This window comes from Adiantum capillus-veneris, chromosome 25 (genome assembly GCF_014529385.1).
Source record: "Adiantum capillus-veneris isolate H3 chromosome 25, ASM1452938v2, whole genome shotgun sequence".
Lineage (NCBI taxonomy): Eukaryota > Viridiplantae > Streptophyta > Polypodiopsida > Polypodiales > Pteridaceae > Adiantum > Adiantum capillus-veneris.
Genome location: NC_140955.1, coordinates 53093995 through 53121301, shown reverse-complemented (window position 1 = coordinate 53121301; position 27307 = coordinate 53093995). Strand labels below are relative to the sequence as shown.

Genomic DNA, 27307 nt, shown 5'->3' with positions numbered 1-27307 from the left:
TAGACATGATTTCACATAGCCTTTTGTGTTTTGTTTTATTCTTTTCTCTTTTTAAAAAAATTTTATTGATTATTTTGTACTAACATGTACTTAAAACATTAGTTATATGTTTATTGGACAAACTTTTAGGTGGTTTTTAATGAATTTTTTATTCCTTTTGTACCATTTGCGATTAAAAATTAAGCCATTTAGTATAAGTATTGATTGCACTTTATTTAAAAAATTTGTAGCACTCATTGCACTTTATTCAATCTACATTTTTAGTCATTTCTCTATTTTTATTGAAATATGTAATTGATACTATTTCCTTCAATTAATTGCTTATTTTTTAGGACACATATAGCTAAATTTAATGTTTTGAATTATAATCAGGGTTTTGCACGTGTGCAGGACAATTGGGATGATTGTGGCCCTCTGAACGGCCCTAAACGTGATCAGTGGCTCAAGAAAAGCCTCCTTTGTCCTTGCGGCAAGTGCAAAAGGGCAATCCCTTGCTTGAGGCGCATTGCTTTGGAGCATGTGGAGAACGAAGAGCTTCGGCATCCTCAAAAAAGCACTCAGAGAGATGAGAGCACCACTCACTCCTCGCTTGAGGTGGTGCCCCATTGGTCTATGTTCGATGTGGTGTGCAAAGCGGAACGATAGAGACAAGAGCTATTGAATAAATTAGGCGTGGTGCGTGGTGACCCTCCCACTAGCTCTACTTTGACAACTCCTCCTCTGGCGTCTCAGTAGCACTTTGAGGTAGAGGATGAGCACATGTTCAACATGTGTGATGATTTACTGGGCTCATGAACGTGATGTGTGCGAGGATGATTGTCAACACTCGACGGGCAAGGAAAATAGAGGACAAATTGTTGATGAGTGCCTGAACACCTCTTTACGATGGTGCACAGTACCCAGTGCTCCAGGCATGGTTGGAAGTCCTCAACTTGCAAACAAAATTAGGTTGGAGCAATGCAAGTGTCGATGCACTCCTTGGGTAAGTTTATTATATGGCTTTTTATACATCTCTCTTGCTTCATGGTGCCTCCTTGCAATTGTATTAATATGTTTTTTTGTTGTAGTTTGATGGGCAAAATGTTGCCAAAATTAAGATCACCACATGCCTCCGGATTGCCAATGAGCAAGATTGTATGTCACTGCACTTGGCATGGAGTATGAGTGCATTCACGCGTGCATCGCAATGAGCATGCACATGCTACCTCATGTCTCGTGTGTAAGAAAGCACGCTACAAGACTGGAGTGAGTGAGGTGCACCTACCCCGTAAGGTATTGAGACATTTTCCATTTTTCCCTCGCATTCAACATATATTTAAAAGCAGGTCTATTGTGGAGCTTCTCATGTGGCACGCCAACCACCACTCAAATGATGGAATGATGCGTGTCCCTGCCGATTCACTTGCATGGAGGAACATAAAAACTCAATGGCCAGAGTTTGGGTTAGAGCCTCAACACTTGAGGCTTGGGTTAGCAAGTAATGGTGTCAACCCCTTTGGCACTAAGTCTACTTCATGGAGCACTTGGCTTGTGGTGATCGTCAACTACAATATTCCACCATGGGAGACAACCAAGAAGGGCAATATAATTCTTTTCTTGCTTGTGTCAACGAAGTACAAAGTGTAAAATATTGATGTCTACCTCAAGCCCCTCATCGAGGAGTTGGAGGAGATATGGAGAGGCATCCCTGATGTAGATGTATCACTTGCAAAGGGGGGAGAGAAGCCATTGTGAGGGGAATCCTTACATGGACTATGCACGACTATCCTGGGCTTGAAGAGATTTTTGGTATCTCCCTTTTCCTTCTCTCTCTATTTATCTCCCTTTAGTTTGAAGCTTCTCTCTAATGATATGATATGTATGCATGGTTTTCCACATCAGGCCATAATGCATGTCCTACTTGCGGGCCATCATTGACGACAGAGAGGCCGGATGACTTGCATAAGGTAATCTATCCAAACAACCATCATTTCTTACCCCAAGGTCATAGCAAGCAAAAGGATCCAACAAATGGAAAGATGCCTCTAAAGCTCACAATGATAATGACAAATTGGGAAACTATTTGGGAAGAGCACTACAACAATAATCGGGCTCCGAGTACTCCACCAAAAAGTATGTCAAGGTATTCCATATTTTTAAGGCTTCCATATTGGAAGTAAATAAAAATACAACACCTCTTGGATCCCATGCACATATACAAGAATGTAGCCCACACCGTGTGGGACCACATTATTGGAACCCACTGGTAACCTCAGATTTTCAAAATTTCCACTAGATCACCCTATAGACATCCTACGCGTAGGATGTCTACTGCTGATTTTTTGAGACTGAAGTGTCCCTGATGCTTCCTTATGCTCTCAGCAAGTGCAAGTATGCTTCACAATTGCAAAAACATGCAAAAATCACTCAATTAAGCCTTTGCTGAAATTGTACGTTTTCTGACTCCGCCTTTTGGCTTTTGGTCAACAAAAATAGGGAAAAACACCCAAGTCAATATGTTACTAGGGTAAAACCTACCCTCTGAACCCACTGGTGCAATCAGAATTTTCAAATTTGGTCTCCAGAACCCCCTTGAGACATCCTACGTGTAGGATGTCTATGTTTACAGAATTGCAAGTTTTCTTCACAGAACCCTTGCAAATGCTCTTTTATATGCACAACATCAGTCAGTCATACAAAAATATCCACAAAAGCTTGTTTAATGCATTTTTACCCTCAAAAGCACACTTTTCCGTGATTTCAAATGGAATCAAGCACTTTAGCAAATAATTCAGTGCTGAATAGCTCTAGATTAGAATCGGATCACTTACCTAAAGCTACTCCTACAAATCATATGGGGTTTTGCATCTATGAGTAGAAAAATGCTTCACTGCCACACACAGGCTAGTAAATGCTTTTATCACCTCACAAATCACTCGACCACCACCAACTACTCTAATCCACAAATCCTAGCTAAACCTATCTAGTCGCAGACCCTCGGCAAGACACACGCTTCCTGGCTATCCACTTGATCGCGGAATATCCTCTTCCGGATCCACTTAAGAAAAACGCTTTCTTTAGCCGAAACTAAATCAAGCAACCATCACACGAGTGTTAGTAGGAAACCTACTTAGGTCCTTGTGTCCCCGGCAGTGGCGCCAATGTTGGACGGGAGCGACTCACACACCTATGAAGTGCATGCAAACACTACCTAGATCAACATAATGTCAATCGAGGACACAGATGACTCGATAGGCACACGGAGGAAATCTCTTTAGCTTGTCACGCTGAGATCATCCTACACATACAACACTTAGGAAGGCCAACTAAATCACAATCAAGAACCTCACTGCTCTCAACTACACCACCTAGCCACATACACACATACGGAAGGTAACTCACCTAATCATGTCAGATTCGTACGAAACTTAAGGAACACCATCCCCTCACTAGGATACACCTGTCCCTAAGCTTCTACACTCAAAACCCTCACTCTAAACCCATCTGCGGAAAACGCGTAGGATGACAGAACAGAATTTTGAAAGTGCCCGAAACTGAAATTTATGATTACCTATGCGTAGCTTATGTCGCCACGATTCTATAGACTACTAGCACGCTGAAAACAGACATTGTTTGATACACTTATGGCCACAAATAGCTCGTAGATGCGTCAGCGTGTGCGCTTCGTCTCCCGTGGAATGCTTGGCGTTGTCGCGTAGCTCTCCTCGAGCCTACAGCAATGGTGCATTCGGATCTCCAATGTGTTGAGCGAGTCGGGCGTAGCTAGAGGATAAAGCTCACGCTCTCTCTCTTTCTCTCTCACACACAGTAGACGGCAGCGCTAAAGTTTTGATTATGATTAAAGTCTCCTTTACAAAATGACCTAGGTACCTTATATACTAAGGCTACCTTAGGTTTAACCAAAAATGGGGTTGAAAGGGTCAAATGGCTTTGTATTTACAATCTGGAAGTGCCATTGCACCCCGGCTTCTGAAACTAGAATAACTACTCATTACAAATGACGTTTATAGCCATAATCCGCAGCATTTCATAACTCGCAAATGATAAGACTTTGGTACGAAACTTGAGTTATGTTGTGTTGTTGACCCGACAGTCAACAGCTAATGAAGAAAACAATAACAGATTATTCCATAATATGGCCTAGTGGGTGAGGACCGCGTTCCGCCCCCCGTCCCCCCAGGACTAAAGAACACGGGGTCTTCAATGAAGTCCCCAACATGGGATCATGACGACCAGCTATGCGTGCAAAACACGAGGCAGGCTTAGCCGTCCGATTTTAAACGGACGTGTCTGAGTTTACTTTTTTTTGTCTTAGTTAACTTTTCCACGTAGAAGTTTAGGTGTAATGGAATTGGCCTAATAACTTGTAGAATAGTGGAATTAAGAGAATTAGAGTGAGCAACTTTGTGAGATTACTTTGAGAGCATAGAGGGTGAACTTAATTAGTAGTAGCAACTTAATCATAACGCTTGATTAAATAGGCATGAAAAATACTTTTGGAAGAGAGAGAGTTTAGAGAACATGACAACAGTTGAGGACCGGATTTATGTGGAGCCGGTCTCCCCTCCAATAGGCATTTGTATTATAGATTCTCCCATTAAGGGAGACTTGGTACAATACAATTTTTGTGTTCCTTGAGACCTCTTTGGCGGTATGAAGAAGGAAGCTACGTACACCAAGCTTTTGCTTAAGAGCAACAATCAATCTTAGCTTGAAAACCATCAAGAACTTGTGAACATCATTAATCCTTGTGTTCCCTAAATCATTTGAATGCATGAAGATGTAAACTTTTATGCTTCAACTTGTGCCCAAAGCAACACTTAATCTACTTTGCAATATCAATTAATCTACTTGCATTAAGTAATTAATCTACTTGCAATAATCCATTAGCCTTCTTGCAATAAGCATAACATAAACTTTGTAGAAAGCATTAACTATCCCAAAACCTCAAACACCTTCGAAGGTGGAGAGAGCTAGCAGGGAATGAGGGTAGGGAAGAGGAAAAAGAAGTATTCCATAGGATAAAGAAATAGTTCTTACATAATGTATGGCAGACAAGGAACCGCCGTGTGTTTGAAGGAGGTATTGAGGTGGTAAGCTTCGCAGAAATTATACAAGAAAGCAAAGTGCTAATATGGACACTCGGACGCAAGCAACACTCGGAGAATTGGTCTAGGACTTGTGCCTTGTTGTCAGCAGAGGGCAAGCCTAGGACGGGGGAGGTCTTCATTGAAGACCCCCTAAGCAATGGAGGTCTTCAATGAAGCTAACCCTAAGGTCTTATGCTCCATTGGTTAGCCTTGCTCTTTGATAGACCATCTCTCATTTGGGCCCCTTTACCATTGGTCCCGTGTTGAGATAGACATATAAGCACATGTCTATATCTTAACCCTTGTTCCCATTTATTCTCCCACATTAAGTGATCAATTTAATATGAGAAAATCATTTGGATTGGTTAGATATTAGATTTTATGACATTAGGTTATGTAGTTTATTTCTTGCCTTGGTGACAACAAAATGCACGCGTATGTGTGGTTAGCTCACCAAGCTGCCACAACCGAGGTTGTGGGTTCGAACAGCAGGGAGGGCGTTGACCTGTGCTTTTTGTTGGACGTCGATCTTCCTCAAGATTCCCGCATGCCACGCCCACCGTTGATCCCATGACGGGGCCTTCATTGAATACCCCGTGTCCTTTAGTTATGTGCCCCCTCCCCCCAAAGGGTCGGACAGGGGTTTATCCCTTGCCCAAGGACCAGGCTTCGCCTTGGCCTAAGGGAATGATCAATGTCTCTGCATTGCCCACCAAGGACAGGGTATGCCCTTCACGCAAGGGCTAGCGCATAGCTACCGCACGATCATGCACGAAGGTAGTAAGGTTGGGTTGGCCACATAGCACAGAGAGAGAGAGAGAGAGAGAGAGAGAGAGAGAGAGAGAGAGAAGGGTGTGTGAGAGAGAAGGGTGTGTGTGGTCTGCGTCAGCCATCTTGGGGAGGCAATAAACCAAGAGGAGGGGGGGGGGGGGGGGATCTTATAAATTCACTATGCCCCCACCATAGAATGAATAATTAATCCCATTTATTAGTTCAAAAAAAAAGTAGAAGTGGGGAAGTAAAAGGTTGAAAGGAAGGGGGGGGGAGGGGGGGGCTCGTGACTAAGTGACACGAGCATGGGAGGGTGGGATCTACGGCCGGGGGATTGTGGGCCATAGATCTGGGCGGCAACACCGAAAGTAATCTAGGGTACCCTAGATTACTTTCGGTGCTCGTCATTTTGTATACGTGTTTTAAGTAAATTAGGGTCCCCCACGCTTCAGAACACGTGCATGGTGAAGTGGTTAGGGCATGCGTCTCTCATGGGTGAGGTCACGGGTTCAAACCCCACGCCGAGAAAATGGGACACCTTAGATTACTTTTGAAACACGCGTACCCTAAGTTACAAAAGTAAACTAAGGTACCCGCAATCCAGATCTACGGCCCACAATCCCTCGACCATAGATCCCACCCTCCCCTGTCCTCGACCATAGATCCCACCCTCCCCGTCCACGTCACTTAGTCCGAAGGGGGTGGCCTTGGGCTATCTTTTCATGTCCATGTCCAATGTCCAAGATTCGTCTTCTAGCCTTTGCGAAGGTTTGACATTCTACATTTCTTTTCGGATAATCAAAATGATTACATTTACATTCCATATCGCTAAATAAACGATTTTTTGAGATAATCGACCCTACCTAATGTTCGTAACATTCGTAACTGCCAATCTTCTCGTCTTCTTCTCTCATCCCATGCTCAATTCTTCATGCACCACCCTCAGCAGGCTCATAACCCGCACGCACACACACCTCACTCACTCACTCTCTGCTCTCTCTCTCTCTCTCTCTCTCTCTCTCTCTCACACACACACACACACACACACACACATTCTCTCTCACATCACACACACACACACACACACCACTATTCTCTCCTTGCAAGAAAATCCCCTCTTGCCACTGTCTCTTCACGTAGTAGCCATTGCTGCACGCACCCACGCACACCTACTCACACTCAGATCAGAGGACGCATAGAGTATTGAGATGGGCACTTCAAGTGCAGCAGCTCAACAAGTGCAGATGATGAAGGGCGGGGAGCCACAGGATCAAATTCTGCGAAAGGGCCCATGGATGCCCGAGGAGGACGAGATACTCGTCGAATACGTGAACCAATACGGCCCCCGCGACTGGAGCTCTATCCGCTCCAAAGGGCTTCTCCCTCGCACCGGAAAATCCTGCCGCCTCCGCTGGGTTAACAAGCTCAAGCCAGACCTCAAGAGGTACCTCTCCCCTCCATCCCCTCCAATTGCACCTACTTTACCTTCACTTTTTTGCTAAATGGCAATGAATGTAGATGCCATATCTATGTCAGTCAGTACATCCTCATGGGATTGGGATTGAGAGAGAGAGAGAGAGAGAGAGAGAGAGAGAGAGAGAGTATGGCATAGATATAAGAACCAATCATGTGAAATGTCCCCAGTACATGGGCTGAAAATTGATTAGCATACACCCTCCCTTTCTGCAAAAGGCAATGCCAATAAGCCTACATGAAAGTGAGACCATCTTATATGAAACCATAGTGAGTGACTTTGCCATGCAAATTTTCTAGAAATGATAACACAGGACTTAAAAGACTATCATTGTGAACAGGTTGCTGCATGTGCCACTATTGAGACTAAGTGTTTTGATGTGGTGCATACTATAGAGAGCTCTTTAAATATGAGGCCCCAAAGTAGTCTGATGTCGTATCTTCATCGTGGAACATAAGAACCTCTGTGGGTTCACTATATGGAAACCTCGAATGCATTAAAGGCCTTATTTAAAAATCCCATATATGTGGATTTTTTAAGGAATATAACACACCCTTCTCCAGTTCAATCTGTGTATGTCTCCTTTCCATTTCTTGTGGCAAATTGGTTAATGCTGCCATTAGTAGAGCACAGTCATGAATTGAATGGAAACCACAGCCTTGAGCGTTGTTTCAGTGCTCTAGAACAATAGCCTCCTCACAACAAATTAAACAGTTCCTGTTTGCTATGCAATAGCACAGTAGAGTAACGGTGACCTTTTTTACTGAGGCGCTCTGTTCACAAGGTCAGGGAACTGACAACGGATTTCCCTGCATTTTGCACTTCACAATCATAAAGGTCTCATTTGCTGTAATTTTTGGCAGCCTGGATCTAACATATCACAAATTACAATTATACTAAAAAGTGACCTTGGGGGATGCTTCTTAAGCACTTTTGTTCTGTGGCACTTGTGGTGTGAAAAACCTGCCTTCAAATTTCAATGCACTTTCACCATGTGAGGGCATGTGAGTTTCCAGCTTCAAATGTGTTACTTGTCAAGAATCAAGACACATATGAGACCGGAGGCCTCTGTCCGGCATTTTTTCTCTTGTCGCTGTTACTGTAAGGTTTGCTCTTGATTGCCCAGCCTGATAGACTAAGCACATTTTATAGCATAAAGTGGTAACTTAATTGAATGAATTATTGTTGCTCTCTAACGAGCCATGAACAGACCAAGTTGAGAATGGACTCCAAAATATCGACTCACAGTGTTGGTGTTATGCCACATTGCTATGTCCTTTGCCATTCTTTAACGAGCAAACTGTGTGCCCTTCATCATCGTCGTTTTGTACAAGGTACTTTTAGGTGTGGGTCGCTCACAGAAGGTATTGTATGATCCAATACGGTGGTTTGTAGCTTTGCAAGCATGTTTGACGTCACATTTTGGAAAAGAGAATGCCACAAATGCACAAAACAGAAAAAAAATGGCACAATGCATCCAGACGCGGTAGAGCTCTATCACATAAGGGTGAATCAGACAAGTGCTCAAAAGCCTTCAGATACATGCTGTAATTCACCTTCAAAACACACAAAAAAACAGTTAACTTATACATCAAGCTTCTTTAGGCTCATCAGATTGGGTCAGTTACAACCATTGCCATGCACGCGGAGGAGGTTAAGGGTTTGATTCTGTCTTAGGGCATAGGTGTCACTACAATTGTATGCATGTGAGTAGGTACATTGTCACAGTGAAAGAGAAAACATGGAAAACTGCAAAATAAATGAATGCAATATTATACTTAATGAGAGTTTTCAACAAATTATCGCTACCACGCCAAATGGGGGATACAAAACTTGATCTCTTGCCTAATATTTCAGCAGGGACAAGGTCAGGCTATTACACAATAATGCTTGTGCAAGCTTCCATTGAAACAAAGTACTTTATAAAGCCATACTGATAACATATGAGTAGGCGATAGGACTGCATATTGTTGGACATTGCACGATTATATTACGTAAAAAGGAGTTCCTTAGGGGTCCTTTTGGCAGTCCATTTTATTTTGAAGCTTGTTTCTTTCAAATATGCACATATAGGTTCTTTTCATTTGCGTATGCATGACCACCACCATGTCTATGTCACAAGTGAGCTGATGTGGCATGTCCCTAGTGGACCTAAAGGGCTGGACAAAACTCTAAAGCCAGGCACAACATAAAGAGAGTGCCAAAAGCAGATTTCAGGCCAACGGAAATCGCAAGTACAACGTGCTGATGACGTGGCAGTTCATACGGTCTGGAAGCTGGCAGTTTTTGCATGGATATTTTGGAAGTGCTTTTGAGCTTAGCTTTTGGGGATGAAAAGCAGAGCTTTTAGCTTGAGTAGCTTTTGGGGGCCCCCTGTTTCTAGGGGCCCTTTGTACCTTCAAATAAGAGCCTAGGGCTCTCTCTCCAGCAGATGAGCTTGGGAGCCTTGTAGAGAGGAGAGACCTGCAGCAAAGTTGTACTTTGTGATTCCAGCAATCAAGAAAGAAATATCGAAAGGGGCAGGAACGAGTCTTTGGGGCCAGTGCATCTGGAAACGGAATTCCCCCATTTCGTGTCGACTCTCATCTTCTCTCTCTGTCTCTCTATTCAAATTCAGTTGTTGCAGTTTCTATCCGTGGGTTGCTATTGATTTCTCGCTTGGGCGTCCAAGCCTGTGACACTCTATTCATGATGGCCATAGAAGCAACAACTTTATATGGGCAGTTATAAAAGCCCATGGGCTATGACTAAAGTTAGTTGGAGCAATTGTAAGCTTGGCTTCTCTCTCTCTCTCTCTCTCTCTCTCTCTCTCTCTCTCTCTCTCTCTCTGTATCAGATACACCGCATTGTAACTTTCTGGTCTCATAGGTCACTTTGGCCTTTTGAAGACGTTAATTCAACATTTCATTTCATTTCATTTCTCTGTGATGATGATGATGATGCTGATGATGTGGCACTTTATTAGAGCCAGTCAACCCTAAATTGGAGCGCCCCTTGTTTCTAGAGTTCTAGGTCTCTTATTCCAATGTATAAGTGACCCCCTACCCCCTCATTCTCAATATCCAATTGTACACCAGATGGTGCTCTTGCCATCATTTGGGCACCTATCACAAGGTTGATGCCACGACAACTTATGGTTGTGTGAATCCACATAGTACTGCTGATGCGAGATTGATGCGGCTGATGCATCTTTGAGGTGGCTCGGCCCATGTAATGCCGATCTCTTGATGCAAGAGTTGTGGGTCCTACAGATTGCTATGTTGTGTTTATGCTATTGAGCTTTGCTTTTATGTATGCTGATTGAAACCATTTTGGGCTGATTTGATGCTCATGTTTGAGTCATCTTGGCAATGTTTTGCTCTCATGATGCCTCTCATGCATAATTAAGGTGGATTTCGGTTCAGGTGGGAGCTAACTTTCTCTACTTGGCTCATGTTTTGTGCATCTGCTAAAGTTCACAATGTTTCGGTTCATATGTCTCACGTTTATGTACGGAGTTTTGGGATATTCTTTGTACGCACGTGTAGTGCCGCTTTGGCTTTTTTTTTCCGAGAAAAAGATCCTTCCATTAGTTAATAAAATTGCCCATAGGGCTACAAACCACCTCTACTAGAGAGGGCTACATCAAAAGCATGAGGAGACTCTCCCAGTGAGTAAGCAAAATATGTACAATGAGGCTAAATCACAAAATGGGAGGAGGAAAAAGCCACACAAGTGGCTGGTAGTGCCATCTGGGCACACCATGGACCATGGTGAAGAAAGGCCTCGGGCGCCAGAGTCGCAGGAAAGCCTCTTTGCACTCTTGCATGCGGTCGGAGCTGCCTTGAAGTCTCTCGAATTGACCCCCGAGAGTATGAATCAACTCCAGCCAAAAGTCACGAACAGTCTCCGCTGGTGGGACAGGGCGAGCCTCGAAGATGCGGAAGCAATGGGCCCGTCAAATGGACCAGAGTGCCAGGCCATAGACAAGCTCCCAACACACCTCTCTCTCATTGCACCACTGCTGGGGGGTTAAGCTCTCTGGCAGGCTGGAGTGTAAGTCAACCCCCTTGGATCACTATCATCCTGCTGGTGGAGGATAGCTCAAATTGGAGCACAGTCCCATGAGGGTGGACCAGGCAGCAACACCCCAAGTGTACTGCCACGTTGTGGAAAGAGCTGAATTCAGTCGAAGAACCTGCAGCCAAACCTGCTGTGCCATGGGGGCAGTCCCACAGACAGTGACGCTGACTCTCCAAAGGATGGTCACAAGCGGCACAGGCTGCCGAAAAGCCACTATGTACCAACCAGCTCCCCACTGTTGTAGCTCTGTGTGCAACTAGCCACTAGAACAAAGTGAATCACCTCGGCTGTCTAGAGTCCCACAACCGCTCCCAAAAGCCTAACAAGAACTCAGCTGTGAGACCCTCCTCTTGCCAATGAAGTACTGAAGCAGGATGAACCTCTCTCCGTGCGGTCAGTATGTGTCGCCCTAGTTGAACAGTGTACTGAAAGAAAGGGATCCCAGGGTGGTCGACTGAAGAGAAGGGGTCTCTCCAAAACCACTCTCCAAGGTCCCTCTGCACTCGGTGCAGAGGGAAACTCTCCCAAGCCCAAAGCCTCCAGTGGCCTGTCTCAAGATCTACTGGGTCAGGATCTGTGACACATGTCCTTCCATAGATGCCCACTACTCGTATCCATTGAAAACAACACTTTGCAACATGTGGAGCCTCTACTGAGACTATGTAGGCAACCCTCGCCCTGTATCTCAAAGAACATGGGGGGTACGGACTTCGAGCAAGCACGAATTGCGATTAGGACCTCCAATTGCGTGAAGGCCCCCATCCATCTGGGAGCTGTTGTCTCTAGAGGGGTGAGCCACTCAGCTGGTAAAGCCTCTATAATATCTTGGCACATGCTTGCACCCCTCTCATGCCTCATAGCTGGATGCTATGTGCCTCCTCTGACAAACCCGAAAACTGAAGCCAGTCGTCGAGAGTGTGGGTTGGGCCCTCTGCCATGGGACCCCAAGAAACATGAGGCCTACTACCAACGAGGTGGCTTCTCTGAGTACAAACCATGGGGTTCCAAACAAGGGGCTGTCTCAAACGCTCCTCCGTGCAGGTGGGTTGGTGCTGCTCCAGGCTACTCCTCAGTTGCTCCCAAGACCGAAGCAAGCTCTCAGCAAACCGATCCTCCAACCTCCTGTTTAGACCAACTCTGCGCATCTCTGTGAAGATCCACATGATGGAAGGGCTCTAAGGGCCTCTTGCATGAGGCATTCGAGCTCAAAGTCGGTGAAGAAACAGCTCCTTCCAGGGCTCCTCCCCTAGAAGAAGTCCTTTGACAACAAACTTCCCAAGAAGGGCTCTGCTTTGTTGTGCTAGGTCAATGCTTCCCAGTCCCCCCTGAGAACATGGTAGAGTGACAGGCTACTTTGGCCCGAGCTAACATAGTCACGCCTTGACCAAAGAAAGTTCCCAATCAGCCTCTCTAGCTGGCTGATACAGGAGCTCGAGAAAATCCAACAAGACGTGATGTACCACATAGTAGCCAACAACACCTGGTTGGCCACTACAACTCTGCCTGTCAAAGAGAGCCATGCCAAACACCAGAAGAACAGAGCCACTGTGCAGATCACCGGCCGAGGGGCCTAAACCCTAAGAAGCAAAAGCAGTAGAAGAAGATGATGTGGCAAACTATACGGAACTCCGGATTCCGGGCTGGCTTGTTGATGTGGTAGACTGTACGGAATCCCGTGCTTCACGCTGACTATTGACGTGGCAGAGTGTACTGAATCCCGCGTTTCACGCTTCAAAGCCTCTGTGAAACCGGCCTGTAGCCTTACTTAAGGGCGGTAAACTTTGGCTTCACCTAATTTATATGCTGTTTAACTTTACCTGTACATTATGACACAAATTAACTTCACGAGTAAACGTGTAATTGGAATTCACCACTTTAAACAATTCACGACTTAGTAGCTAGAGTGCTCCCAGTAGACAGCGACACCCTATAGGCCCCATAGACTGGCGCCCCTTTCGGTATGTGTTATCTCAATTAAACTTGGAGAAAACCTATAAACTTCTACGAGCTGTCCCAGTTCTATTGGGCTGAAAATTGACTACCTTAGCCCAATTTCGGCAGCATAACAACAGTAGAAGGCTTCACAGACAAAATCCCCCTGTAATAGGTGACTTTCCATGTGCATTAGAGCACTTTTACAAACCTGGCGAGAAAATACAGCACGTTGAACTCTCTGTTTTTCGTCTTTAGAACACCTGTTTAGCAGTTCCTTAGCTTCCCCGAAGCTCCTGGGACCTTTAGCCATCAAAAAGGGTCTAAACCCTAAACTTACAGAAAATTACAGCAAGCTGTAATTCTCTATATTGGGCTCTGTTTTGTGTGTTGAACGCATCTATAGATAGTCCTCGAGTTCCCGCATGTGTAGGGCTACTTGCCCTTTGATTTAGACGAGATTTCTTGCGAGAAATCTCTCTAAATCAACCTGTACCTACTTGGGATTAGCAATTAGCTAATCTTGTACTTGTGCAAGAGGCTCTTGCCTTGGCAATCGTGTATAAATGTCACAAACTGATGACGTGGTAGTGCCCGGACACACACACACACACACACACACACACACACACACACACACACACACACACACACACACACACAGTCCAGGCTAACGTGGCAGCAGGAGCCGGAAAACGCGTCGCAAATCCCGCTGGGAAACGCGATGACAGGCTGATGTGGCAGGCAGTACGGACCTCCGCAGTTTCCGTTGATATGCTGATGTGGCAATGTACGGACGCCCGTAATTTACGTTGGCTGCTTTTGGCTAGCAGATTTTGGAGCAAAGCTTTTGGAGACAATTGCTTTTGAGTTAATAAGCTTTTGAGTTTATACTTTTGGGGCAACCCTTGCAACAATAAATAGCTCTTTTGGGCCTCATTACTCAAAGAATCTGGACGTAGAGTCTGAGTGTGAGTTCCTAGGGACTCTCTTGTACTTTGCACACAGATTAATATAAAAAGAAATACCGAAGGGGCGCCGGTCTTTGGGGCCAATACCTCTTGGCCCGGAACTACGCCGGGCCGTGTCGACTTTTGTGATTTGTTTTAAAGGGAATCTCTGCTGTATCGCGGTGGAATCCAGACTTGGGGTGTCCAAGTTTCTTACAGTGGTATTAGAGCACATAAAGATTCTTCTTCTACGGAGGATCCGATCCTTTTTGCAGTACACACAAACTTTTGTGAAAGAATCTTCGTGTCCCAACCCCGGACTTATTAGCCACTCACCCTTCATACATCGTGCATCGGGCGCGCTCCCGTCTTCATCGCTCTGTCTTACAGGACATAAAGCCATAAAGAATCCCAGATTACACATGGGTTCTCGTGAAGAATTTGACAGAGATGACACCTCTCAGTGGAAAGGCAAAGAAAAGTTGAAAATCCGGCACGGGAACTGTAGAAAAGAATGAAGATTTGGGCAAAAACAAAAATTGGAAAAGTTTGTCAGAATGAAGTACAAACGTCAAGTGCAAATTGGCATATGTGTGAACAGATTAATTAAGTACTCCAGGGACCCGAGATTGGCGAGACACCTGAAGAATTACCCGATTGATAAGATTTACTCGAGATGGCATGTAGCCATTGCTTCTCCTTTGAGATAGGGAGGAAAGCCGAAAGGATAGACGAGTGCAGAAAAGCGAAACCTGTACACGGAGAAAGAGATGGACCAAAACTTAAAGGACCACCAGAAGATAAACTTGAGAGTTACATGGCAGCAGCCGAGTGCGGAAGAAAAGGAAAGATGAAAGCAGAACTTGTACCACATTGAGTGGGGCCCGAATCAAATCAGATGAACGAAAGTACAAAACTTTGCTGCCCTTGGGGCAAACTGAAAGATCAGGAAGCCCTCAATTTTATTTGATGGAGGAGCCAAGGCCAATTTCTTGAATTGGTGGCTCGACTTGGAATTACGCCCGACAGGCTGAGGCCACAGGTGGAGGCAGTTCTAGCGGCACCCGGAGAGGATGTTGCCATTACACCAATCATTGAAAAACTTCGTTTGCAATGTCAAGGATATTTAGGGCAGGAGGCCCTTAGGAAGGTTGTGACATGCTCTTCGAAATCCCTTGGTACCACAAGAACAACGCCGTGGTTGACTATTGGGCTGAGAAAGCGACTTTGACGAATGAAGGGCAAAGAGATTGTACTTGATGAAATAAAGTTTCTTCACTCAGAACTGAATGATGATTGAAGGTCGAATATGTTTGACCTCAAAAAAGAACGACGAGTTTTTCTACAATATGGGCTGATTGTTTCTCTGAAGGCGTACAAAGCGAGTTGCCTCCTTCACGTCGTGAAGGTCACATGATTGATTCTTGGTAGTACACCACCGAACGGGCCACCTTACAGAGTTAGCCGAGGCCAAGATAAAGAAACAATGAACCAGAATAGATTTCCACATTACGGGGATCGATGATATACTCAACAGACTTTAGAATTCTACTTGTCGAATTGATATGAAGAGTGATTACCATCAGATTTGTATTGCTCTTGGAGACGCCTACAAGACAGCTTTCAGGACGACTTTTTGTATTTTCACAGAATACCAATTATTTGTGGGTTTTCCAGACATTGAGGAAGCATAAATTGCTTATAACTGTGAAAAAAAAGAGGGAGTTTTTCTTGCCTGAGATACATTTCTTGAGACACATCGTCTCAGTAGAAAGGGTACAGATAGACCGGTCATATACAGTTTGACGTCGCCTTCTCTGGAGAGTGGCTCTCAAAACATTCTAGGGAGCGACATGCGGCATATTACTTCAAAGGAACAGTGCAGATGAATGTCATCACGACTTGGCATCACTTGAAAATGACTGAGAAAGATACATTGGATGACTATTGCCAGAGATTTTGGGATACTTGTTTGCCAGTGTCTTCGTTTTGGAAGATTACTTTGAAAGACCAGATTGAACAGTCTTGTTGTGGTTTGCTAAAGAGATTCAAGACTATGCTTTAAACCAGAAGTCTGACTCCATTCAGAGACTTATGGGACATGGCTAAGCAACGATTTGGAGTGCATGCCGGCTCATTGACTTATGCGAAGGGCAGGATAGTATCCACCTCAAAAAGGCAAGGGTCTGCTAGTGAAGAGAATGAATCAAGGACATGATAGCTCATCACAGGATTCTGGAGAATCAGAGGGTTCCGACGAACTAAGGGAACCAGATGCAAGTTCATCAAAGGATTCCAGAGAAAGCAGAATCAAATGATAGTGCGTCTTAGGGTTCCGATGATTGACTCTGACGTGCCAATGGACAAGGGAAGCGAAAGACGCTACCCGCAGGTCCCAAGGCACAAGGAAAGAAAGGATAAAGGGAATCATTTGGTAGATTATAACATTCCCCAGACACAGGGTAAGATTGAGACTATTCCCGATTGGCCAGATTTGAAGAACGTTCATGAAGTTAGAAGCTTCTTGGGCTTGTGCTCTTACTATCGGCGGTTCATTCAAAAGTTTGCAGTGATAGCTTCCCCTTTGCACATTCTGACACAGAAAGGAGTCCCTTTCTCGTGGGGACCCACATAGGTGAATGCCTTTCAGACACTGAAAGAGAAATTGACTACTGAACCAGTATTGACTTTGTCGGATTTGCAAAAGTCACAATATTGTGATGCTTGTGGTCGTAGTCTGGGAGCGGTCTTAATGCTATGTGATTGACTATGAAAGCCGATTGTTTTAAGGCCAGAATTGACAACACAGATCTATGAGAAAGTGCTTTTGGCAGTGATCCACGCTCTTACTCAGTGGCGACATTACTTACTCGAAGACGATTTTACTGTCTACACTGATCATTAGAGTTTACGTTGCTACTTGTCACAGAAGCAGCTTTTGGAAAAGCAGATGCGGTGGGCTAACATCTTGTAACAGTTGTATTGTTTGTGTTCAGGGACAGAAGAATTTGGTGGCAGACGCTTTGTCTCGGAAGCCGCTAGTCTTGGCTATTTCCGCGATTCATCATAGAAGCTTCAAGAACATGGTTGATCAGTACGCCACAAATCCAGATTTTTTAGATGTATTCACTCGAATACAGAATGGGGAGGTAATAGCGGGATATTCCATTCGGGGTGGCTACTTGATGAAGAAAATGATGTTGTGCGTTACACAACGGTTGAGGGAAAAGGTTCTGATTGAATGCCATTGTCCACCTTTTACAAGTCACCGCGGCATCGACACTACCTTGAAAGGTGTGGAGCGTTACTTCTTTTGGCCGAGACTCAAGAAGGATGTGGACGACTTTGTATGCAATTGCTTGATATGCCAAAAGGTCAAGTTTGACAGGCATAAAGCACAAGGATTGTTACAGCCTTTACCCATTCCCAGTTTCCCCTGGAAAAGTATTGCTATGGATTTCATTTTTTATCTCCCAAAGACACAGAGTGGGCATGATGGCAGTTGGACTGTCATTGAAATATTTAGCAAGCAAGCTCACTCCATTCCAGTGAAGAAAACAATCAAAGCCGGATCATTTAGCGAGACTATTCATTGCATAGATTTTAAGATTACATGGCATGCCTGAGACAATTGTCTCTGACAGAGATCCCCGATTCATGAGTTTGTTTTGGAAGGCTATTTGGGAGAACATTGGCACACGGTTGCAGTTCTTGTCATCATTCCACCCGCAAACGGATGGGCAATCTGAGATTCAATCGTATTATATTTCTTGAAGTCTTACATTTCTGATCAAAAGACTCGATGGAAAGTTTTCTTGCCCTTGGTGGAATTTGCCTACAAGAAAATGATCCACTCTTCGACGGGGAAGGCGCCATTTGAGATCATTGAAGGAGCTCCGAAGGTTCCACCCTTACTTAGCACGAAAGATAAGATTTTTGAAGCGGACCAGTACACGAGGGACTTGGACATTGCATTTGCCAAGTCCGGGAGGCTTTAGCGAAATCTCAGGAACGACGCAAGAAGGCAGCAGATCGACACTGTCGCGATTTGAAATTAAAGGAAGACGATTGGGTGCTCTTACATTTTGAGAAGGCACGCCTAAGAAAGATAAAGGGAAAGGAGCGACTTTTTCCAAAGCTTAGTGTAACAGTTGGACACTCCAAGTTGAGAATCTACCTTGACACCACAAATAATCACTTCAAAACAGTTCACAGTTCACAATTGATTCGACACGGGCCCGGTGGAGTTCCGTGCCTAGAGATATTGGCCCCAAAGATTGGCGCCCCTTTCGGTATTTCTTCTTGTATTAATCTGTGTTCAAAGTACAAGAGTGTAGGCAGGCGCTCACACTCAGACTCTGTGTCCAGATGCTCTGAGTTGTGAGGCCCTGCCCACATTTTTGAGAATTACAAGGGATGCTAAAAGCAGAGCCCAAAAGCTGAAAATCAAAAGCTTGGGTATATTTTAAAAGCCCTCATAAAATAAAGCAAAGGCTCTTTCTCTCTCTTTCTCTTATGCTTTAATAAAATAAAGCAAGAGCTTCTCTCTCTCTTTCATCTCTTGCGTAGAATAAAAGCAAAGCCAAAAGCTGTCCAAAAGCTGTCCAAAAGCTGTCGAAATTTGCGCCGCGATTTGCAGGAGTCCGTACAGCTGCCACGTGTCAGCCGTGCCGCATTTTTCGGGCAGAACCTGCCACGTCAGCAGTTCAGGTCTCTCACGGCTGTCCATACGAGAGGTGTGTGTGAACCGGGCAGCCACGTCACCAGTTTGTGACATACCCCCCTCTTGAAAACATTGTAATTGTCCTCAATTACGCCTGCAAAACAGACAAAAGCCATAAACTGTCTTAACAGACACTCACTGGTAGTACCGACGCACTAGGATGTGACGCCCCAGCTTCTGGGCGCGTCGGGGAGGGACCGTTTTCCTTTGCTCTGATACCAAGTGTGACGCCCCAGCTTCTGGGCGCGTCGGGGAGGGACCGTTTTCCTTTGCTCTGATACCAAGTGTGACGCCCCAGCTTCTGGGCGCGTCGGGGAGGGACCGTTTTCCTTTGCTCTGATACCAAGTGTGACGCCCCAGCTTCTGGGCGCGTCGGGGAGGGGGCCCGGCGGGGATTCTTACCCGCACGCAGCCGAGGGACCAAGGTGTTGCTTCAAGGGGTCCTGGCACGGACGGCACCGGCTCAGGAGGGCCCGGCTCGGACGTGGCCGGCTCGGGTCGACGGCCGTTTGTGTTTCGCGGGTCTTCGCGGGTCTCGCGTCTCGGGTCCCTAGCCCCACGTAGCCTCAGGCTCCGCCGCACCGCCGACGGGTCATAGCGTGCCCCGGGGAACCTTGCGTGGAGTCCCCACGGTGCGCGAGTGCGTGGAGTGAGGCTAACGTGCCTAGGTGGGGGGTCCCCTCCCGTGGCCGGTCTTCGGGAGGCTCATACCCCTTATATACACCCCCGTTTGAAGAGAGTTCGACGACCGCGTCGAACGTGGAAAAAGAGTGCTCGGCTATGCATGAGGCCGTGGGGACAAAGGGGTGCATATAAGTGCAAAGTGATCAAAAACTGTTCCCAAATGCAAGTAAGTAGGCATGCTTTGTTTTTGTCATTTTTAGAAGATGAGTGAGTGAGTATTTTTGGGGTTTTGGCAGAAGGCTGAAAAAGTATGCTTTGAACACCCAAGTAGAATTCCCCGTACTTGAGCGTTCCCCGAATAGGTAACCCGATGTGCGCGGAGCCACCTGCTGCGTTGGTCCGCGCGGAGGCTTCTTGAAAGCCGAATCTGAAAGAGCGTTCCGTCGCAATGCAGCACTTGCGAGTTGGTCCCTGTTTGGACGTCGTTTGGATCTTTAGCTCAGCATGGGCCACAAAACGTGGCCGGGGCGCGACGAACACCGTTGGCTTGGTTCGTCGCGTTTTTGGTCTTTCTCTGTTTTTGTCATAAAGAGCCCTGTCTGGCTCGCATCTGCCTTTTCTTCATGTGAAGAGCCCTGTCTGGCTCACATCTTTGCTTTTTGTCATGTGGAGGTGCCCGGCTCGGATCGGGGCCGGCGCGGGTCACGGGTGACGGCCCGTTGTTGGGACGCGTCACGAAGAGCCCTGTCTGGCTCGCATCGTTCCTTTTCCTCATTGAGGTGCCCGGCTCGGATCGGGGCCGGCGCGGGTCACGGGTGACGGCCCGTTGTTGGGACGCGTCACGAAGAGCCCTGTCTGGCTCGCATCGTTCCTTTTCTTCATGGAGGTGCCCGGCTCGGATCGGGGCCGGCGCGGGTCACAAGTGACGGCCCGCGTGTTCAGGACGCGTCACGGTGCGGAGGGCGTGTGGTTGCTTTCTGGAGCTCTCTTCACCAGGATTTTGACGACCCGGGCCATTGCGGTTGGAGTCGTCGTGAGTATCGTGCGCGTCGGGCACGTTAGTCTTCGGCTCGTCTTCCAGGAGCTCGCTCTGATACCAAGTGTGACGCCCCAGCTTCTGGGCGCGTCGGGGAGGGACCGTTTTCCTTTGCTCTGATACCAAGTGTGACGCCCCAGCTTCTGGGCGCGTCGGGGAGGGACCGTTTTCCTTTGCTCTGATACCAAGTGTGACGCCCCAGCTTCTGGGCGCGTCGGGGAGGGACCGTTTTCCTTTGCTCTGATACCAAGTGTGACGCCCCAGCTTCTGGGCGCGTCGAGGAGGGGGCCCGGCGGGGATTCTTACCCGCACGCAGCCGAGGGACCAAGGTGTTGCTTCAAGGGGTCCTGGCACGGACGGCACCGGCTCAGGAGGGCCCGGCTCGGACGTGGCCGGCTCGGGTCGACGGCCGTTTGTGTTTCGCGGGTCTTCGCGGGTCTCGCGTCTCGGGTCCCTAGCCCCACGTAGCCTCAGGCTCCGCCGCACCGCCGACGGGTCATAGCGTGCCCCGGGGAACCTTGCGTGGAGTCCCCACGGTGCGCGAGTGCGTGGAGTGAGGCTAACGTGCCTAGGTGGGGGGTCCCCTCCCGTGGCCGGTCTTCGGGAGGCTCATACCCCTTATATAGGAACACACATCTAGCACATGTACCAATCAACAGTCACATCACACGACATCATAGGACAGTACTAGACATCACAGGACATCACATGACAAATCACATTCAACATTCATTCGGATCTTAGACCATGATTTATCGACAATGCAGTTAGCAATCGCATCTAGATCCACTCAGGACGTCATAGATGCTCGATTGACTAACTCCTATTGCAACCATGTCAATCCGAGATCACTGCTTGGAACAAAAGTTAGCTTCCATTCAGGAGTTGATGAGTCATGCGAAACGGGGTTTTTCCATTCACTCTGGCAGTTTGACCTACCCCACATATGAGATCATGACGCAAAGAGCCGAACAGACTTCGACAAATCAAAGTAGAAAGAGGAAGAGAAATCCGGAAAAGAAAGAGAAGGATGCACGACCCAAACTCACTGCTTAGGAGAGAGCTCGCTACATCAAGGAGGGGAAGTGCTTTGGATGGAGGGAAACTGGGCATATCTCCACGAAGTGCCCTAAAAAGGCACAGAAAGAACAGAACGACAAGGACGACGAAAGGCCTGAGAGTTCGAGAGCAGCTTAGGAACGTGGAAGAAAAGGCAAGATGAAAACAGGACTGGTTCCAAATTGCGTGGGTACCGATCCCAACACGATGGACGAGAGTACAGAACTTTGCCGAGCTTGGGGCAAAGTGAAAGACCTAGAAGCCCTGATCTTCTTTGATGGAGGAGCCAAGGCCAGCTTCATCTCATCGGAATTGGCGGCGCGGCTCGAGATCACTCCCGATCGGATGGGACCACTTGCAGAGGCATTCTAGCGGCACCCGGCAGGGACGTAGCCATCACACCTGTCATTGGCAAACTTCGGTTGCATTGTCAAGGGTATTTGGGGCATGAGGACTATTACATAATGCCTTTGGACGGTTGTGATGTTCTCTCAGGAATTCCCTGGTATCACAAGAACAACGCCGTGGTCGACTATCGGGCAAGGAAAGCAACATTGACCACAGAGAAGGGTAGAACCATTGTACTCGATGTAAAACTTAAGGGCGAGTCTGTCCCTATTGTATCGGCTTCGGCCATTTCAAAATTAATGAAATCCAGTCTGTTTGTTTACTCTATCTTTATGAAAGAGTTGAATGATGAGGATAGGACAAATATGTCTGAACTTGATAAAGAACGCCAAGATTTTCTCCACTCTCATGCCAACTACTTCTCAGAGGGCCTGCCAAGCGAGTTACCACCCGCTCGTCCTGAAGATCATACCATTGATCTGATACTTGGAAGCACACCAACGAACCGGCCACCTTACGGTGTGAGCCGAGCCCAGAACGAAGAAATTATGAACCAAGTGAAAGACCTCTTGGAAAAGGGTCTTGTCCAGCCTAGTACTTCACCGTATTGCCCTCCAATGTTGTTGGTTTTGAAGAAAGACGGATTCTGGAGAATGTGCATCAATTATAGAGCTCTCAACAAAATCACCATCAAGAACAGATTTCCGATTCCTAGAATCGATGATATACTTGATCGACTTTAGGGATCCTCGTGCTTTAGCAGGATCAACTTGAAAAGTGGATATCATCAGATCCGAATCACGCCGGGAGACGTCTACAGATAGCCTTTCGGACGACTTTTGGGTTCTTTGAGTTTTTGGTGATGCCTTTTGGCTTAACCAATGCTCCTGCGACATTTAACCGAATGATGGATAGGATTTTTCGAGAGTATAGGCTATCTATTGGCACTTTCTTTGACGACATCATTGTTTTCTCCAAGGATGAGGCAGAACATAGAGACCATCTGCTTCAAGTCTTTCACACATTACGAGATCACAAGTTAGTGATTAACGCAAAGAAAAGTGGATTTTTTCTATCAGAGATACACTTTTTGGGACACATTGTGTCAGCAGCAGGAGTGCAAATGGATCCGGCCAAAATAGAGACTATCCGTGATTGGCCCAATTTGAAGAATGTCCATGAAGTTAGAAGCTTCTTGGGATTGTGTTCGTACTATAGGCGGTTCATTCAAATGTTTGCAGAGGTTGCTTCCCCTTTGCATGTCTTGACACAGAAAGGAGTCCCTTTCTCGTGGGGACCCACAGAGGTGACTACCTTTCACACATTGACAAAGAAATTGACTACAGGACCAGTTTTGACTTTGCCGGACTTGCAGAAGTATATTGTGATGCTTGTGGTCGTAGTCTGGGTGCGGTCTTAATGCAAGAAGGTCCGCGAGGCTTTGCAGAAATCTCAGGAAAGACAGAAAAAGGCAGCGGATCCCCATCGTCGCGATTTGAAATTGAAGGAGAATGATTGGGTGCTCTTACGTTTTGAGAAAGAAGAAGGGAAAGGAGAGGCTTTTTCCAAAGCTTAGTATGCAATACTACGGACCTTTCTAGATCTCCGAAAAGATCAATGATGTCTCCTTCCGACTGAAACTGCTGGACACTTGGAGGATTCACAATGCATTTCATGTGATTCTCTTGAAACCTTTTAAAGGTGATGTGCCCGAAGATGGGGAGCTTGATGAGTGATACCACTGTAACACACTTGGACACTCCAAGCTGAAAATCTACCGTGACACCACAAATAATCACTTCAAAACAGTTCACAGTTCACAATTGATTCGACACTGGCCCGACGGAGTTCTGTGCCTAGAGATATTGGCCCCAAAGACTAGCGCCCCTTTCGGTATTTCTTTTAGTATTAATTTGTGTTCAAAGTACAAGAGTGTAGGCAGGCGCTCACACTCAGACTCTTCGTCCAGATGCTATGAGTTGTGAGACCTTGCCCACATATTTAAGGATTACAAGGGATGCTAAAAGCAGAGCCCAAAAGCTGAAAATCAAAAGCTTGGGTATATTTTAAAAGCCCTCATAAAATAAAGCAAAGGCTTTTTCTCTCTCTTTCTCTTATGCTTTAATAAAATAAAGCAAGGGCTTCTCTCTCTCTCATCTCTTGCGTAGAATAAAAGCTGTTCAAAAGCTGCCGGAATTTGTGCCGCAATTTGCGGGCGTCCGTACAGCTGCCACGTGTTAGCCCTGCCGAATTTTTCAGGCCTGCCATACAGAACGTGCCACGTCAGCAGTTGAGGTCTCTCGTGGGCTGTCCATACGGGAGGTGTGTGTGAACCGGTCAGCCACGTCACCAGTTTGTGACACTTAGCATGAGGTACTATGGCCCTTTCCAGATAAAAGAAAAGATAAATGATGTCTCCTTTAGACTAAAGCTGCACGATACTTGGAAGATTCACAATGCTTTTCATGTGAGTCTATTGAAGCCTTTTAAAGGCGATGTGCCCGATGATGGGGAGCCTGATGAGCAATCCGAAGTGGAGGAAAGCGAGGAGATACTCGTTTCAGAACAGATATTGGCACACAAGGACAGAAAGATTAGAGGTAAAGTGATTAGGCGGTTCTTGGTTAAATTCAAGAACTATCCTGCATTGGATGCGAAGTGGATGGAGGAGGAGGACCTAGTAGAGACTCCTCAGCTTTACCTTGAAGCATTCGGTTTAGCATAGTCTACTCCAATAGAACCCCGATTTCAGCATGGGTGAATCTAGTGCAGCAGGTTTGCACAAGAGGGGAGTCACTCTACTCCTTTGTCAACAGATTACCCCGATTTTGAATAGAGTCACTGTCCCTTTTGGGTTTCAGGGATACTGATGGGCTCACAATATTCTGCTGTATGACTTTATGAACTAAAATTCCCGAAAATGAAAATGATTGATTTGTACTTGACTTGTTTGAGTGCAGAAACTGAAGAATGAAATGATTGCACCATTTTGGTCTCATAAATCTCTATAGACATGATTGCAATAAGGATTAGATAATCTGACATCCGTGAGGTCCCGAATGGATCTAGATGCGATTACTAAATACATTGCCAATTAGTCATGGTCTAAGATTTGGAATGAATTTGTATGTGATTTGTCAAGTGATGTCCGGTGATGTGACTGTCGATTTGTACAAGTGCTAGATGTGTCGTGTCTAGTGCGTCGATACTAACAGTCAGTATCTACTAAGATAGTTTATGGCCTCTGTCTGTTTTGCAGGCGTAATCGAGGGCGATTACAATTCTTTCAAGAGGGGGGGATGTCACAAACTAATGACGTTGCAGTGCCCGGATACACACACACACACACAGAGTCCAGGCTGACGTGGCAGCAACAGCCGGAAAACGCGCTGCAAATCCCGTCGGAAAACGCGCTAACAGGCTGACGTGGCGGGCAGTACGGACCTCTGCAGTTTCCGCTGACATCCTGACGTGGCAGTGTACGGATGCCCTTAATTTACGCTGGCTGCTCTTGGCTGGCAGATTTTGGAGAAAAGCTTTTGGGGACAATTGCTTTTGAGTTAATAAGCTTTGAGTTTATATTTTTGGGGCTCTGCTTTTGGGGCAACCCTTGTAACAATAAATAGGTCTTTTGGGCCTCATTACTCAGAGCATCTTGGTAATGAGTCTGAGTGTGAGTTCCTAGGGACTCTCTTGTACTTTGCACAGAGATTAATATAAAAGAAATACCAAAAGGGGCGCTTGTCTTTGGGGCCAATACCTCTTGGCACGTAACTACGCCGGCGAGCCGTGTCGACTTTTGTGGACTGTTTTAAAGGGAATCTCTGTGTCGGGGTGGAATCTAGACTTGGGGTGTCCAAGTTTGTTACAATAAACCTACATAACTGTACCTACAAATGAATAGCCCTTGAGCTGGGCATCACGATTCTGTATTCAAAAGGGGAGAGAGGTGCACAAGAGCCGAATCATCGTGCTACATAAGACAAAAGAGAAGGCAAGCTGTCCATTAAAACTGTAAACCTGCACCCACTACTCACACACACACACACTGTAGCTTCACAACGAAGTGAAAAGCAGCCCCAAATAACCCCAAATCGATTTGGTGTCCCCTTGCAGCTAAGGTGTTGCAGATTTCCTCTGGAGCTGCCAAGTGTCCATTTTTCCCATTTGGTTTAAATTCCTAGTACCCACCAAGTTCTGAAGTCTAGGGGTGTAAATGAATTTAATTGAGCCTAGCCACCCTTTTACTACTCGTGTCGATTTGCCCAACCATCTTGTGGTGGCGTGGCCTTCACTGCTGCGGGTGAAATTCTTGGCCATCGGCCGTTTCAATTGGCCATACAATGTCTGTCCATTTGTGACTTGAAAAAGAGGGTCCCAAAAATTAAATAAACATCAAGGGAAGGAAACCAACAAATAAAATTAGTGATTGTCATAGCCTCATGACATACCCCCCTCTCGAAATCGCAAACCTCCTCGATTGCATGCCAGATATACATGCCACGGATGATTTAGTGTAATTAGCATTCTTTTATCATCACATGTGTTCACAAAAAAGGGTCATGAAACAGGCTCACACCGAGTTATACATGCTAGATATACATGCCATGGATGATTTAGTGTGATTAGCATTCTTTTATCATCACATGTGTTCACAAAAAAGGGTCATGAAACAGGCTTACACCGAGTTGTAGTAGAGGCCCCACAGGTGGCAGAGTGTTGTTTTCAGACGATCCGAGTGGTGGGCATCTGTGGGAGGACTTGTGTCCTAGATCCCGACCCAGCAGCTTTTGAGACTGGCCACTGGAGACTGTGGGCTTGGGAGAGCTGTCCACTGGCACGAGTACAGTGGGATCTTGGAGAGTGGCTTTGGAGGAATCCTTTCTCCTCAGAAAACCATCCAGGTGTCCCTTTCTTTCGGTACACTGTTCGACTGGGATGTCACATACTAGCAGTGCAGAGAGAGGCTCGTCCTGCTGCAGCACCTCATTGGCAAGAGGAGGGTCTCACAGCTGAGTTCTTGGCAGCTTTTTGGGAGAGGTTGTGGGACTCCAAACAGCCGAGGCGTGTCACTTTGTTCCAGTGGCTGGTTGCACACCGAGCTGCAGCAGTTGGGAGTTGGCTTGTACATAGTGGTCTCTCAGCCGCATGTGCAGCTTGTGACCATCTTGTGGAGAGTCAGTGTCACTGTCTTTGGGACTGTCCTTTTGCACAGCAGGTGTGGCTTCGTGTTCTTCG

General features: G+C 46.3%; 1 protein-coding gene across 1 annotated transcript in view; it reads left to right on the top strand.

Moving 5' to 3' along the window:
• Window positions 1-6763: 6763 nt before the first annotated feature.
• Window positions 6764-27307, top strand: part of LOC147424890 (uncharacterized) — a 46666-nt gene continuing 26122 nt past the window's right edge. Inside the window, exon 1 of the mRNA XM_086500573.1 lies at window positions 6764-7305. Within this exon, the coding sequence (XP_086356699.1) occupies window positions 7070-7305 (236 nt within the window). The 5' untranslated portion in view covers window positions 6764-7069. The remainder of the gene's footprint in view (window positions 7306-27307) is intronic.